This window comes from Triticum urartu, chromosome 6A (genome assembly GCF_056163025.1).
Source record: "Triticum urartu cultivar PI428250 chromosome 6A, HENAU_Tu73, whole genome shotgun sequence".
In the NCBI taxonomy this organism is placed as follows: domain Eukaryota; kingdom Viridiplantae; phylum Streptophyta; class Magnoliopsida; order Poales; family Poaceae; genus Triticum; species Triticum urartu.
Window position 1 is genome coordinate 550,719,772 of NC_141878.1, and position 16,799 is coordinate 550,736,570.

The 16,799-nt window shown below is 41.5% G+C and overlaps 1 protein-coding gene and 1 long non-coding RNA gene across 3 annotated transcripts; one reads left to right on the forward strand and one right to left on the reverse strand.

The window, feature by feature from the left end:
• The first annotated feature begins 2,624 nt into the window (after window positions 1-2,624).
• On the forward strand, window positions 2,625-13,813 carry OVA2 (tRNA synthetase class I (I, L, M and V) family protein). Of its 2 annotated transcripts, XM_048680279.1 has the most exons (22): window positions 2,625-2,862; window positions 2,946-3,114; window positions 4,133-4,287; window positions 4,372-4,473; window positions 5,128-5,197; window positions 5,351-5,463; window positions 5,664-5,732; window positions 6,219-6,326; window positions 6,948-7,092; window positions 7,664-7,895; window positions 7,969-8,255; window positions 8,363-8,499; window positions 8,901-9,048; window positions 9,696-9,827; window positions 10,223-10,351; window positions 10,710-10,837; window positions 10,907-11,071; window positions 11,486-11,611; window positions 12,002-12,075; window positions 12,177-12,426; window positions 13,075-13,254; window positions 13,343-13,813. In XM_048680279.1, the coding sequence occupies exons 1-22, from the start codon at window positions 2,839-2,841 to the stop codon at window positions 13,589-13,591; spliced, it is 3,192 nt and encodes a 1,063-aa protein (XP_048536236.1). In that variant the 5' UTR covers window positions 2,625-2,838; the 3' UTR covers window positions 13,592-13,813. The 2 variants fall into 2 exon arrangements, with proteins under 2 accessions (XP_048536236.1, XP_087384879.1); XM_087528753.1 differs by having other exon boundaries at window positions 2,633-2,862; window positions 10,710-11,071.
• A 16-nt stretch (window positions 13,814-13,829) lies between these two features.
• Window positions 13,830-15,607, reverse strand: LOC125512682 (uncharacterized). The gene is made up of 2 exons (XR_007285487.2): window positions 14,983-15,607; window positions 13,830-14,848 (listed from the first exon to the last, which is right to left on the reverse strand). It is a non-coding gene; the product is annotated as an uncharacterized LOC125512682 (long non-coding RNA).
• Between the last annotated feature and the right edge of the window lie 1,192 nt (window positions 15,608-16,799).

The following is a 16,799-nucleotide window of genomic DNA, read 5'->3' on the forward strand; positions in this document are numbered from 1 at the left end:
ATTTGAAACATACACCGATAACTCCTTCCTAAATAGCATTGTAATTTAACACACCACAGACATGATAACTTCAGTGTCTAGTGCATGGGGAGAAGATTGGGAAACCTTTTTTTTGCCTCCCGTACCTTCAGTGTAAACTACATGATAATTTACGTAATGCAGGCATGATAACTTAGGTATAAAAACACGGTAAGTTTGACACCCGGTGGAGCAATGTTGTTGAAAAACATACCCATGTAACTGATGTGTAAATATCATGGTAATATAGGCATCGTAGGCGTGATAACTTAAGTTCAGAACATCGCGGTAACTTTGTCAAAAGAGGAAAAAATTATTGAAAACCGTACCCCGGTAATTTATGTGAAAATAGCACGGTAATATACGAACCACATATCTGACAATTTAGTACAAACATCGCGGTAAACTTAACCAGGGGGAAAAAGTTATTGAAAAGATAGCCCTCGATAACTTCTATGTAAATAGTATGATAGTATACAAACTTAATATCTCATAACTTAAGTACAAACAACGTGATAACATTCTTTACTTGGGAGGGGGGGGGTATTGAAAAATATCCTCGGATAACTTCTATATAAATAGTATGATAATATACAAAGCTCACACGATAACTTAAGTACAATCACCACGATAACATTTGACAAAGGGAAAACGTTGTTTACGAACATACCCCGGTAATTTCTATGTAAATAGTATGGTAATATATGACCCTCATTTCTGATAACTTAAGTGCAAACACCGTGGTAATTTGCGTCTGAAAAGGAGGGAAGGGGACTTCTGGGTTTCTGAACCGTGTGAACCGATATGAAACATGCAGAAAAAAATGGAACTAGAATGCATAGTCCTAAAACCCAAACAAACGAGGCTGGTGTCTTGGATTTTCACTTACTGCTGGTTGTCTTTTTTTTTGTTTAATCTCATCTCAAGTAGATACATCTAGCATGTAGATTGAATCTAATCAATAAAGGTGGCTAGCACAGCTGGATGTCATTACCTACAGTACATAAGATACTTATATGAAAAATAATCAATACCTACATTACTAAAGTTATACAATATGAAAATTAAATTCATGATACATCTAATGATATTGATTTCATTATGAATGTTAATTTTTTCCATAAAGTTGGTTAAACTTTACGAAGTTTGACTACAAAGAAATCTTATATGCAGAGTAAAAAGGACTGGAGAGAGCACTAGGTTGAACTAGAATATACATATAGGATGCAGAAGGAACAATAGTCAGGTGAGTGGTAAGATATAAAGGGCATATGCCGCTGAAATCATAGAAGATGATATGACGAGGGACGGGTCCAGGGTCTATGCGGGAACCACGTCATTTAGATGTGCAATAACAATGTCGCATCTAAATGCGCCTTAGACGGGTTCATAATTTTAGGGTTCGATTAGAGATGCACTAACACCCCCCTCAAGTCTCACATGTCCTCGACCTGAAGAGAGCAACTACGGGCACATCATGGGCACCAACATTGACTTGTTTGTAGGATATCCTTCTGCTAAACATGTTCACACTACTTGTAGGTATGTGCAACGTGAGCTCCATCAGTTCCGAGGGCGACGTGGTATAGTTTAGCGTTCTCGATATGCCGTGCTAGGACCAAGCCGCAGTTTTCTTTTAACTGAATTGACTTCTAATTTACTTCTACCGTAGCAGAGCATATACTAGTAACTAATTCCGACAAGTTTGAATTTGCGTGGAGCCTGCGTAATGCTAATTCCTACTCTTGTGATGCATTGTAGAAGTATATAACATGACACTTGGCACGCAAGTAAGTGCTTTTTCTATATATAGTACAGGGTACAAGGTAAAAGTCTCTCCACCGATTTGAGAGATTGAGACCCTGGCCGAACATCCAGCTCGTGAGGAAGATGGCTCCGGTTTCAGGTAAAAATTCTCCGGCGTTCTATTTCCTCCCGTCTCAGTGATCCATTCCCACATCATGTACTCTACTGCTACCTTCGATTAATTCATTATTATGACACTTCGTGCCTGGCCATGTTCTGAACAAGCTAAATAAGAGTTACGAGTCCAGTGGCCGCCATGAACATGCATGGAGATTGGCTGTAGCAAATGTGAAGCAGAATCTATTTTAAATCATGAGTGAGTGAGAGAGGTCGTGGTTTTGAACTTTCGAAACCTTTTTCGGGGATGATGGTTGCAATTTTAACTGCAAACGAGCTGAGATTTGTCCACGGTAACAAAGCTCCGTTTGAACCGACTTGAGTTGTGCTTGCGCAGGAGCCAGCCTATGCTGCTTCTCGTCTGTACTGTATGTATTTCTTTGAGAGGTTCTTCTTGCTCTTCCCCAGAGTCCAGACTGCAAAATTATTATCTTTGAGCGAAAGAAACACACTATTCGCAGCCTTTCCATTTTGGGCCAAGTGGGCACGGGAGCGTGTCGAACAGCTAAGAGAGCCCAAGTTGACCTCTACAGCGCGGCCTAGCCCAGTAGCTCCCTCCTCACAAAGTGGCCCAACCATGATGACGCCCTCCTCACAAAGTGGCCCAACAAAGAGGGCCCCACACGGCAGCCTCATCGGCCTCCGCGAACGAGCGAACCCCCCAGGCCCCCACACCTAGCCCACAAAAAAAAAACCTCCACACCCCTCTTCTTCGGTTCAGGCTCTCTCCTCCTCCCCTCTCCCCTCGCTCGCCAATCCCCTTATCCCCGATGCCGCCATTGTCGCGCCCATAGCAGAACCCACCTAGCCGTCGACCGGGCCTGGCGGGGCCCCCTCCCCAACGGAACCAGTTCGAGCTCGCCCGCTCGCTCGCTCGTCTCGCGGCGCCGGCGTCGGATGGACGCCGCCTCCTGCTGTCGCGTAAGCGCCCCCCCCCCCCCCCCCCCCCCTTGTACTGCCGAAGCTCCTAGAGGCACTCCTCACGAGCCCCCGCTCTTCCGCAGGTCTTCTCGACGCAGAGATGCCGCTTCCCGCTGCGCAGGCTGGGGGCGGCCCCGGTGGCGGCGCGGCGGCCGTTCTCCACCGAGCTGAGCGACCTCTTCGCCCCGTCGTCGTCGGCCTCGAAGCGCCGGTCCCGGGGCCCCGTCATGGCCGCGAAGAAGGCCGCGGAGGGTGAGCCGTCTCTCGCTCGCGTCATTAGGGGTTCAGGGTGGGGTTTTTGGTTTGGGGAATCGGCGACCGTCTGTTCCGTGTTGCAATGGGGCGTCCGTTTTTTGAGGTCGATTGCTCGTGAGTTGCATCCGGCACTAGGGACTAGGGACACAAGCAGTAGTAGGATTAGACGAATGAATTTGAGTGCAGTTTCCTGAGCTTCGGATCGATTGCGGATCAGGGTTCTGAGTGAAATTTGCCCGTGGTCGTAGTTGGGACTGACGGGTTGTTCACTTGATGTATGCGTGTAACTTGAGCTTAATCTGGTCGGTTTAGCTTGATAGATGTTGCTCTTTGACAAATGTTTCATGCTGGGTCATTCCATTGTAATTAGGTCATTATGTATGCAATTTTTTATTTAAGGTGTCTATGCCTTCATCACAATTTGTCACCATGTTCTCTTTTTGGTCTGTATGAGACTTCCATCAATATAAGCTTTCTGCATCCAGTGTCTTGGTATCAAAGCAATCTTGGTTTTCATTTTGTGAATAACTAGAAGAACAGGTGAGCTTATTTTAGATGTTGGATGGTGGAAACAGTGCTCAGACGGTGGTGATTGTGCTTGTGATGATGCTAACCGATTGAGATTATATGCTATATATACCCAGAATATGGCAATTTGATGATTTAATGAATAATTTTGCTATTCTTAGAAGTTCAGAGTTAAAAGTTAGAAAAACTCTCCATGTTTAATATACCTGAGTGCAGTCATGGGGATAAAAGTTCCTTCCATTGAGAGTCTCAATAAGACATATGGTAGTCTCTTTTTTTTTTGCGGGAAACAGTCTAGGTAGTCCGATTTGGCATGTTTCAAAATAAAATCTCTTAATGATATAAGTGTTTTGATCTGGACCATTTGAAACTGAAATAAGCATTTAGTTGATGTTTGACAGGTTGAGTCTCGTTTTAGTCATTGGTCCTCCTTGGGGTGTTAGAACACAGAGGTACCTAGGACTGATAGCTTGTCGGTTTTTCCTAGGTGCAAAACAAGAAGATGGGAAATACAAGCACACGGTGGATCTCCCAAAGACGAGTTTTGGCTTGAGAGCAAACTCTGTTATGCGCGAACCGGAGCTCCAGAAGTTGTGGGAGGAGAACCAGGTGCTGAAGAGGGTGTCCGAAAGGAATACTGGGGTGAGTTTACTTTTTCAAGTAGAGCTATAAATGAAAACGAAACTATTCATCTGACCTAGTTGGTTTTCTTGGTTGTTTGATTAGGCCACATTTACTCTTCATGATGGCCCGCCTTATGCTAATGGTGATCTTCACATGGGTCATGCGCTGAATAAAGTTCTCAAAGATATTATAAATCGCTACAAGGTATCAGCTATCCGTGAATTTCATCTAGCTGTACGCACATGTTTATTTGCAAACAATTGACATATTTCTTTTTGGGGGAAACAATTGGTACGGATTCATATTCTGTGTCAGTTCAATTTCTGGGCCACCCCATATTTTGATGCGTGTGCCATTATCTTCAAATGGTAAAGTCTGCATATTCAGCTTGATGTTGACAGTTCAACAAAGATTGGACCTATGTAAATGCCATTGCTCATGCTAGAATGCTAGATAAACCAGCTTAGGTTCTACAAGACTAAGAGTAATTGATTGTGTATGAGATATAAGATTCCAGATGAGAATTTTTTCTTGTATAAAATCTTATAATATGCTGGCTCTGGGTCACCTAAGTTCTTTTTTTTAGATGGACACCTAATTGTAGTTGATTCTGTATGACATGATGATTTTTATAAAATTTTATTATGTTGTCCTGGCAACTCACTTCTGTTGAAATGTTTTGAAGTCATTTTGTTCAATAATCAATGATGTGCATATTGATTTAGCGACCCTTTCTATTTTCTGATGGTGGTATGATCTAAATCCTTATCAGTACACAAATATGAATTAGAACATGGACCCAATGAAACCATAATTTTCCATTTATTCAGTGTTCTGATCCTCTCTTCTTTTGCACAGCTGCTTCAGAATCACAAGGTTTCCTTTATTCCTGGGTGGGATTGCCATGGCCTTCCGATAGAATTGAAAGGTAAGTTCAACTCTATATGACCTTTGGAAATGTTGCCATATTCAAAAGTGTATTTAATTGTGGTTATTTTGTTGTTGGGGTGGGTTCACTTAGAAGATGCCTGCTTTGCATGTGTTAGATTATAACCAAGTAACAGTTGATCATTTACTGCAGTTCTGAAGTCAATGGACAAAGCAACATTGAATGCTCTAACACCTATAAAATTAAGGCAAAAGGCTGCAAAATTTGCTAAAGTGACCGTTAATGCACAAATGAATTCTTTCAAGGTAATATTTTCTTCATTTTAAATTCTAGTGGCACTTATTTAAGTTTTGTGGTATTTCATGGTGTGTTTACAGTTTTCTAAGGCAAGGCCGAGTCATGTAGTAATGCCTGGCACATGTTCTTCTTGCTTACCGAAAGCCTTCAAAACGTTTTAGGTTTTAGTTCCTTACTGGTATATTAACAAATAACACCGTGCTTGCAGCGGATCGGTATATGGGCAGATTGGGACAGCCCTTACCTAACTCTTTCGCCAGAATATGAAGCTGCTCAGGTTTTCACTCTGTTACTCCTACTATTTATGTAAAAAATCATGGAAATGCATCTATATGTATCTATTCTATTCACTTGAGTGAGAGCTTGGAGCATTGTTTTTAAGGCGGTAAGGCGACCTAAGGCGACCTAAGGCGAGCACCAACCGCCCTGGCGCATAAGCGCCTAAAGCAGGCATAATTGTAAGGTGCTGCCAGGGTGCCTTGCCGCCTAAGCATCCAAGGCGAGACGCCTTATAAACAATGGCTTGGAGATTGGATGACTTGATTGGGTTGTCAGCATCTCTATCTTGCTTGCAATTAGAGCAGCTAATTTTTCTGTTCTTTTGACCTGTTTACCATGCCAGTATAAAGACAATATGCTGGGGTATAATTCTAGTTTATGTTATGATAATTAATATCGACAGTTCTTTTCATCCTTATCAGGAGCCCTTACTGATAATTAAATTTTACCATGGCAGTAACAACCTTTTGTTTTGATATGCTAGTTGGAAGTGTTTGGTCAAATGGTTATGAGAGGATATATCTATAGAGGACGAAAGCCTGTCCATTGGAGTCCATCCTCACGTACTGCTTTAGCAGAAGCTGAGTTAGAGGTATGCTTAATCTTTCTATTCAATTGCATTAATTTATTGTCAAACACTTTGTTGCACAGTAATCTTTAAGTTAGTGTTAAATGCAAATGAATAATCGATAGTGTTGAGTATGCAAATAAACAATTGATAATTCTGAATTATTTCAATGTGGACTTAAATGCTGAATCATGCTTTAATTTTTGTTTTCTTTGTGAAGTTGCTTGGTGTAGTTTACTAGTTGTCTATCTAGTTTTTTGAGCAAAAGTTACCCTGTGTATGCCAACCTGTGTAACATGCTGCATGCCAACCTGTGTAACTTTCGTTTGTAAGTCCTTTCATGTTGAGATTAATGCCTATGTTTACCAACCAACCTGGTGTGTTTTTGCAAAACTTGTTACATATAGTCTTGCACTAAACCTATGTGTGATAGTATCACATGCTTTTACTGCCAATGGCTTTGGAACTTAAATTTATATGGTCACTCTGGTAGACCTATTTGTGGATAATCTGAGAATCCTAGAAATTTTTATTTGTATTTTTGAGCTGTGTTGGAACTTTTGGGCATACAGGTGCTTATATTTTCTTCTGTTGTTGATTTATCTGTTGATTTTTCCTTACATATGCTCCTTTTACCTTTTCCAGTATTCAGAAAATCACGTTTCCAAAAGCATATATGCGGCATTCAAGGTTACCAGCCCGTCTAGCTCTGGGTTGCTAGATGAATTTCTCCCTAATGTTTGCTTAGCCATATGGACCACTACTCCATGGACAATTCCTGCTAATGCTGGTGAGATGATGCCTTGTTTGCTTTTATTTCAATGGAAACGTCCAGCGACTCTGAACTGGGGTGTCATGACAGCCACCTTAAAACAGTTTCGAAATTTTCAACTGGCGGGAGATGGATGACAGTAAAAGTAAAGTATTTGTCTGATTTCATGCTGTATGTCTATAACCAAATCAACTCATGGAAAATATATATTAAATTTCCATGTGGAGTTCTTTTTATAGCAATATGCTACTTTAGTTCCTAAAGTAGTATGAAATGCCAATATCATAGAATCAGCTAGCAGTATTGAAGATGCCGTAACTGATAATCAAGATAAATGAATATTAAGACTATTAAATAACATAGCTTGAACGCAAATCATGACACATACACTGGTAATGTATTGCATTTGAAGTTTTTTTAATTCTGCTACCTGACAATGACATTGTTTTAATTTCATTGGTACTATGGAATCAGAATTTCCTCTCTTACACTTGCATGGTTGTTGCACATACTGTGTACGAGTTTGCTTCAAACATTCCTTATTTTTTGGAATTGTACTAACTTGTGTAAAAACCTTTTCTTGTGTCAGCCGTTGCTGTGAACCCTGAGCTTAGTTATGCAGTAGTTGAGCTCCAGTCTGTACTGGAAAGTGAGTCAACATCTGGAGGAAAGCAACAAAAACTTGGGAGTATTTTGAGCTCTGGGATCGAGAAACCATTTATCATCGTGGCTTCTGATCTTGTCTCAGTTCTAGAGTCCAAATGGGGTGTGAAGCTTGTAATCAGGAAATCATTTCCTGGTTCAGTCTTGGAGCACTGTAGGTATTTATTTTGCTCTTCTAACTTCATTATGGTTGTGCTTGATTTTTTTTCATGCTATGCTTGGTGCCTTCAGATACCTCCATCCTGTGAATGGCAATGAATGTTCTGTTGTTATTGGAGGAGATTACATAACAACTGAATCTGGAACTGGCCTTGTTCACACTGCCCCTGGCCATGGCCAGGAAGACTACCTGACAGGTTTGAAATATGGTCTTCCTATTGTTTCTCCCGTGGATGATGAAGGGAACTTCACTGCCGAAGCTGGACAATTTAGTGGCTTATCTGTCCTGGGAGCTGGTAATGCTGCAGTTGTGAAGTATCTGGACGAACATGTTTCACTCATCTTAGAAGAGCCTTACAGTGAGTAACGTCACAATATGTATTCAAAGTTTTTGGTATAAAAGCCATGTGAATATCGAGGATTTTATTTAGAAGATTGTGTGCCCATTGTGTTTTTTGGTTGTCAGAACACAAGTACCCCTATGATTGGAGATCGAAAGAACCAACCATATTCCGAGCAACTGAGCAGTGGTTTGCCTCTGTGGATGGTTTTCGGGATGCTGCACTGGATGCAATCAAGAGAGTAACCTGGGTTCCTTCTCAGGTATTTAGCTGCTTTATTTCTTGAACTTAAAATTCGAATCAGCAACTGTGTTTATGTTCCTTTGGTTTATTGTCTCACTGAACCTCTTTGAACTGTTAATCTGCTTAGTACTGAAAACTTCACGCTTGGCAACAGTACTACTACTTGGGATGTTTGCTCAGTGCATATTTCTTATCTTAACTAGTGTACTTGTAGAAGAGCTTTAAGTTCAGTGCATATTTCTTACTTGTCTTGATTTTTTTTCCTTGGGCAACTGATTTCTTTGTTCCATATATAAGTTTCATGCAATATTGTTGTGTTGCCTTCCAATATTGTTGAGTTACCTAATCGTACTCTTGAATTGCTATTGGTGTTGTCTGACAAGTTAACCTTGTTTCTTGCCTGTGTTTCAACATTCTCAGGGTGAAAACAGGATTGTTAACATGATCTCTGGCCGTTCTGACTGGTGTATTTCCCGGCAGAGAACATGGGGAGTTCCCATTCCTGTTTTTTATCATGTAGACACACAAGAACCTCTTATAACTGAAGAAACGATTGAACATATCAAGGGTATGCCGATGATTATGATTTCTTGCACTTCTTTGTTAGGTTCCCTCTGCATTTGCAACACCATCATTCTCAAGCAATTGCTAACTTAAATGTCTTGTTTCAAGGTGCCCCTCAAGGTTTTTTAGATAATGCTCCTATATCTTAACTTTCTGGTGCAACATATGGACTGAATTATCTTATGTGCCATATCTCACAGTATTTTCATCTACGACTGCATTTGACAATGTGGCGGTGAATTATGACAATCTAGCTTATCCAACCAGCTTTTGCCTATTTTGGTGCTTGTTTAACCAACTTATCTCTAGTTCCGTGAGTATTTTCCGACAGCAGATTATAGATTGAGCACATTGCATTATCAATATAATAAATAAGCACAGCTCAGCACATTCAGCAACCCTAAACTGAGCCTAAATACGTCTGCTGTATCTGTACCAAGTCCAGTTTAGAAATTTTCGAAGACATCTCTAAGATACATTATGTGATCCTTTATGACATGAAGCTTTGATCCATTTGTACTTGTACTTTCTGAATCATTATAAATGACCTTATGCTTGCCATGCTTTCTTTCCTTACAGATTTTTTTTTCTTTACTAAAGATTGGATTTAGAATCACATGAATGCCCACCAATTCTTTTTTTGTTATGCAGCTATAGTGTCAGACAAAGGCAGTGATGCCTGGTGGTATATGAAAACCGAGGAACTTCTTCCAGATAAATATCGCGACAAAGCATCTGAGTATCGTAAGGGCACTGATACAATGGATGTTTGGTTTGACTCTGGTAGGATCCTGTCTTAATTATTCTGCTAATATATTTTAGAAAGTTCAGTTGGTGATGATTATTATCAGTTGTGACAATGCATAAATCAGTGTTCACCATAGATCACTGTGTGTGTACGGGTGCCCGCACACTGAATCTTGACAGCTGCCATCATTTTAATTGCGGAGCCTTCAAACTGAGCCAAGCCACCCTAGTCATGTGTTATAATCTTGCATTGATGTCATTATTGGGCTTGTTATTGTGTATCCAATCCTCCGACTTATTTGGTTTTCGATGCCACCTTTTGTCCTGTAGTCCTTACCTCTCAAAGCACTCATGTTTAATAATATATCTCGAGATTGAGCATTGTTAAGAACACTAATTATTAATTCATTCCACATCTTCTCTTGATTCAGGCTCCTCATGGGCTGCTGTTTCAGCAAAACGGGATGGCCTTAATTTCCCTGCAGATGTATACCTTGAAGGTTCAGACCAACATCGTGGATGGTTTCAGAGTTCGCTGTTAACCAGCATCGCTACTACAGGTAATTATGGGCACCAGAAACACTTCTTGTTGCTACCTTACTTTCTTAGGAATAGATATTGCTTATATAAGATATAAGTTACTGCATCACACTAAGAGTCTACACCATGATTCATCAACAGTTCATTCTACAAGACATCTTTAAAGACATTTTTGTTATATTTTCTGTAAACTATTATCATATTTATGTAAAAAAATGAAAAATGATCCATATGCAATAATGTTTTATTTGTTTATTTTTTCATGAGAACTCTGAAATCTGAACACTCATCGCTCTTTGCTCTCAATACTTTTGGCATCTGAAATCTGGAGACTGACATAAGGTTCTTCGTTCTCCATTTTTCCCATTAAACAAACAGGAAAGGCTCCATATTCCAGTGTTATTACCCACGGTTTTGTATTGGACAAAGACGGTTTAAAAATGAGCAAATCTGTTGGTAATGTCGTGGATCCTGAGAAAGTGATTCTTGGTGGGAAAGATTCTAAGGTATGTTCCTACAGAAACTTGTGTTACTTTCTAGTTTTGAGGAGTGAAATATCTCTCAACCTTGTGCAGAAAGAGCCTCCTTATGGAGCAGATGTTCTCCGTCTATGGGTTTCTAGTGTTGATTACACTGGAGATGTGTTGATTGGTTCGGAAATCTTGCGCCAGATGTCTGACATGTATAGAAAACTACGAGGCACAATGCGTTTTCTATTAGCAAATCTCCATGATTGGAACGTAAGTTCAGGTGGCCAAGTATATATTGTCATTTCATTTTTTGATAATACCGATGCCCTAGCGAACAACAGATATTCTTACGCATTTAATTGTATTTTTTTGATGATTTGAACCCATACTCATTTTAGTGAACTTCTTCAGACTATATGCTTTTAACTTCTTTTCTCAGGCCAAAGCTTTGAACTAATTTTGGTTAGCTGAATATAATGCTTTGAGTTGGGAACTGTTTCATTAGATGTAGATAATAGGGAGGAGGGCATGATATTTCTTATATATACTCCCTAGCTAATACTACGTACTGTTAATATTTTTTAATTATTTCTCTAGTTTCCCTTTCTTATTTATTTTTACAGCGTTCCTTTCAGTGCATGCTTCTTCTCTAATCTTGTCTTTTTTTTATGTTCCTCTTTATAGCCAGAGAATTCTGTGCCCTACAGTGATCTGCCAAAAATTGATCAGTACGCACTTTTCCAACTGGAAAATGTTGTGGCTTCCATGAAGGATAGTTATGATAATTACCAATTCTATAAAATATATCAGGTGTGTAACATTTTTGCGTAGTCACACTAATTCAGACTTTCCCGTTCCTCCTTTTTTTACACTGTGCGTGTGTGTTCACGTGTTTCTATGCACATGCATGCGTAAACTATGTTTATCTGGTTTGGTATATTCAGGTCATATTTTTGATAAACACAAAGTGTGGCTACTGAATATATGGTTTGCCAATTAGGAGTTGGTTGGATTTGGATGATCAAATTTCCTGGAAGTGGAATGATCTTGTTCAGTTAGTCCTTTGTTTTCATTCTGCATTCTGGAAGTTGTTTAATTTTCTTATCAGAATTTCAGATCACATGCGGTGCACAATTGTTATAGTATGTGATGCCATATGCTCAGGATGCCATTGTTGACATATGTTTCTCTCTAATTCAGACCCTTCAGAGATTCGCCATCGTTGGTTTGTCCAATTTCTATTTTGACGTTGCAAAAGACCGACTTTATGTTGGGTATGACATTCATCCAATGTTCATTTCCATCTGCATCTAGTTAGAATTGAATCTAGCTGGTGTTGTTCGTTAATGCAACTTATGTGATCTTATCTTATCAGTGGCCGAGTTAGCTACACAAGGAAAAGCTGCCAGACAGTCCTTGCTGCACATCTACTCTACCTTGTTAGGGCCATTGCTCCGATTATGCCACACTTAGCAGAGGATATCTGGCAGAACTTGCCCTTTGAACACACCTTGGAAGATGGATCTGTTGCCAAGTTTGCTTTTGATCTAAAATGGCCAGATAAGAATGAAGAATGGTGCTCGGTTCAAAAGGATGATGTTGATTTTCTGAGTGTTATCCTGGAGGTACACAACACTTCTGCATCACTTTAGAGGCATCCATTCATATACTAATAGTTGTGTTTCTTTGCCATGGTATATGGGTTGTAGGTAGATGTAGGGATGCAAGTGCTGCCCTCCCTGTCCTGCAAAACTATGCAATTAGCGAACTATAGCCACAAAATTAACACTGATGTGTACTGGGGTGTGTGATATGTGGTGCACTGCCTGCATCCCTAGTTGTAGCTTATAACTTGACCGATATATTCCTAGAGGCCAGCCATCTTTTCTTCAATAAATGTTTTATGAAACCCGTGCCGCCAACTTGGAACATTCCAGTTCAACACATCCAAGTTCCATCATATTGACCAGACACAGATGAAACCACTTCTGATGTGTAATATGCGCATTTCTGTTAAATTGGTTAATTAATTGCTACTACCTCTTGAACTGCCAAAACGTCTTTACATTAGTGAACAGAGGGTAACTAATGTAAGACGTTTTGGCAGTTCAAAGTTCAACTAGTGAACAGAGGGTGTAGACTAGAACATTTGCAGCTCTTTTATTATTATTATCATTTTATGGTCATTATTTTAATATATTTTGTTGCCACACATGAGTTCATATCTTCAGCACAGATTTCTTACAGATATTTTGCATTTGCTTGTTGACCAGTTGAGATCAGAGGTGAACAAGATTTTGGAGAACGCTAGAACAGGAAAGCTGATCGGCGCTAGTTTGGACGCAAAGGTTTATCTCCATGCTGAAAATCCCGATACGGTATCCAAACTGAAGGAGCTGGCTTCTGCAACCAATGATGCAGATGCCCTTCATCGCCTATTTATCACATCTCAGGTAGAACATTTGTCTTTCCTCAAAACCAGAGGCCTTCTTTCTGCATTCAATTGTGTTTTGACGTCTCCTCTTTTCTGTCTTTCTGAAGGTGGAGATTCTCCCATCCCTGAGTGAAGAAACCACATCAGGTGTGTCCTATGCGGGAAAGTTCAGCGACCCACGCACGGGAGAGATCTGGATCGGTGTGACTCGTGCGGATGGCGTGAAATGCGAGCGCTGCTGGGTTTACACCAAGGACGTTGGGTCGTTCGATGACCATCCTACGCTATGCTCGCGGTGCCACGGCGTCATTGATCTGCAACCGCATGCATCTCCTGCCGCCGCCGCTGTCGCTTGAAGAGCAGCGACCTGGATCTAACCTCCACTTCAATGTGAAGATTGCAGGTGGAATTCATCGTTTTTTGTTCTACGAAGAAAGCTTTGACCGTTATACTGAACAAAATAGAAGAGAAGATTTTTAGGGGCTCTTGAAACCGGTTTTGAACCCCATTTTCTTTGTATGTAATACAACTACACACATGCTTTACCAATTTTTAGTAATTGGAGTTTTTGACCTTCCTGTACCTGTATTGCAGAACTCCTCCCACTATACAGTAGATGAAACAATTTTGCACCTGAACTCGATGGATGTTGCTGATAAATAACAAGGCCACTGAAAATCCAGAGAACAATACACTTTTACAACAGCTTCCAAAAACAGCACATATGAGATGAATTACAGATTCCATTATCAATCGCAAAAGGTGTGAGGTCATCTAAGAGACGCATGCGGTGTGGGACCCTCCGGCAACTTAAGTGAGAGAGGTGACGTCACAAGACTGCCCAGGGTACTAGCCACTCGCACATTTTCCTCGGCAGAGAGAGGAGGGGGCTGACTTTTTTTTTTTGGCAAGGAGATGGGCTGACGTTAGAGCGTACTTTCTCCGTCCATGAAAACGGTACATACACAAATTTTGGAACAGATTATGGAGTGAAGTAAAAAAATGCACAATTATTATATGAGACATGCTTTTTTATGGGGAAACTACGTCCTCGAGGTCAAGGTCTGAATTTCTTCATAATAGTACTCCTACTGACTTTGGCTTTAGTAATGAATAAATTCGCTTTGTCGGAATCCCTATAATGAGTAGCATTTGCGGCAGCCGAATAAATCAACTTTAAGATGGGATAAGATCAGTGGTGGAGCTTGAACGAAAAAGTTGGGTGGGCCAGACTGAAGAAGAACACAAAATTTTCTAAATTCTTACTCATAAGGACATATTACAAGCACCCAGGTCACAAGATTGAGCTAGCAGATATGTATATATATAATATATATGAACCAAAGTACAGTTCAACCATGAGTCACTATTGAGTTAGCTAATACAAAAGTGTCGAGACATTAGACATGGACCTACTCACATACAATCAACTCTCCGATCCTTCTTGCTTATAAAATCTGCAATGACTTCGTCGTGGCTGTAGTTTTCTAGAATTCCACCATCTATGTGAACTAACAAGTTATTAGCCAGGTTCTCATCTTCCATCTTATTGCGTAATCTTGTCTTAGTGTTCTTCTTCTTCTCTGAGTCTTATTTTCCTTTCCCATGACTACCTATATTGAAATTTGCATAAGATCAGATCATCAGGCTATTATTTATCACTAGCAGGACTGATCACTGGGTGTATGGAAATGAACAAAATCAGGTTATTGCTTATCAACTTTAGAATTTGGGGGAAAATTTTTACCTGTGAAGTGTGCGTGCGCAGTGGCGGAGACAGGGGGACTGGCCCCCCCTGACATTAGGAGTTTGCTGCTAATTCACTGATGAACAGTGCGTAATTAGCAATTTTTTGATGCTTAAAGTCTATTTTTTCTATGCTTTGGCCCTCCCCAACCTATTTTGACTACAATCGGCCCCCCTGATTCAAATTTCCTGGCTCCGCCACTGTGCGTGCGGCAAGGTGCTAAGTCATGGGGGCGCCAGCGACAGAATACAAAAGGAGAAGGGGCTGGCCTAGGTCATGCGCCAGATTTGGAGACTTGGCGTTGAAGGAGAACAACCGCAGGAATGGATGGCCGGCAGCACGCATGGCACACTGGATCCCGGCGGATGATGGGCGGCAGGAGGGAGCTGGGCAGGGGCGAGGCGAGATCCCGGCGGGCGTCGCCACGGCGGTTGCTTCGAGAGATGGCGGGCGGCGCGCTCCGGTGGACCGTGTTCCCTGTCCACGGCGGTGGTCGTCGACGGCGTGGCTACAACCTACATGAGTCTGGGTCTGAGAGGATGGGAAATTGGGGAAGGCGTGAGTGTGTGCCTGTGCGTGCAGTGTGCGTGAGACGAGTAGACGATGGCCGATGGGGATAGCCAGTGCGTGCGTGGGCTAGTGGGTTGGGCTAAGACGACTAGTAGTAAAAACCTTTTTTTGTCAAATTCCTGGGCGGGCCATGGTTCAGGTCTGCCCCTACAGAGCTCCGCCCCTGGATAAGATGCTCAATAGGGCGTGGAACTTTTTGTGCTTTGAAATGGGAAGGCGCAACCATCATTTCTTTATTCTTTAATTAACCCAACTCCAATGAGTTAAATATATGTGGAAAGTGAGGAGACCATAAGTTGAACGTTATTGGTCTTAATTATTGTACAATGAGAGAGAAGCATTTTTTCTAATTTAAAGTATATTGGCAAGATAGAAGTACATTTTTTTATGAACAAATTTTAAATGCCAAACATAACATATTCGTGAAAGAAGGGAGTATATACGGCTGGTCCTATCTAATTCGTCCCCTTAAATGTATGCGATGGTCCGTCCGTTAACAAATTCTTAAATTCATACAATGCCATTCAATGTAAATTAACTCCACGTACTACATCATAATTTCACACATAGCATAGGCTACTTTATCATAAATGCCATCCGACTACTATACAAAATTGTCATGCTTCTACTTTGTCATACATGTCATTGGACCTAGGAAAAATTGACAATGTTCTACATACCAACTTGGCGACTGGTAAAATCTTATGAAATAAGGGCCATGGTTAGAGCTATGGAGAAAAGTTCACTAACGATTATCCTTGCCCTTGCCCTTGCCATCTTCATCATGGAATTAGCGGGCGAAGACTCAATATGGATCCAGCCGACGCTGTCTGATCCATTAGTGGCTTCCTCCTCTTCCTCTGTAGGGAGCAATACAGACCGCTCGACTCTGCTTCCTTGTTAAGGCGCGTGTCGTCCTTCTTTGCCGCTTCTTGAGGATGCAAGCACGGAGGGCCTCCTCATCCAAGTCGGCACGCGACTCCGCCTCCGCGGCCTCGCCCTTGAGAGCTGTCGCTACTTCCCGCGCCGCGTTCCTCGCACGGCGGGCACGCTGCCCTCTTGGCCAGTTGGGCCGTAAACCATGTTGGCGTTGACCTCCAACTCAGAGCCCGACGCCGCGGGGACAAGGTGCCACCAAAGGGGTTGTGCCGCCAGCCGATGGTTAGCACGTCCTGCGCCATTTACGCGGACGAAATGGATTCCCGCCGGATCGACTCGGAACACGGTTGGTCGCACTCCTCCTAGGA

What these genes read in the sequence shown, in the direction of transcription:
- OVA2 (XM_087528753.1), top strand. Translation starts at nt 2,839, where the DNA reads ATGGACGCCGCCTCCTGCTGTCGC. An exon ending in ATATTATAAATCGCTACAAG is followed by an intron (nt 4,474 to 5,127) that starts GTATCAGCTATC and finishes TCTTTTGCACAG; the next exon opens with CTGCTTCAGAATCACAAGGT. An exon ending in CATCTTAGAAGAGCCTTACA is followed by an intron (nt 8,256 to 8,362) that starts GTGAGTAACGTC and finishes TTTGGTTGTCAG; the next exon opens with AACACAAGTACCCCTATGAT.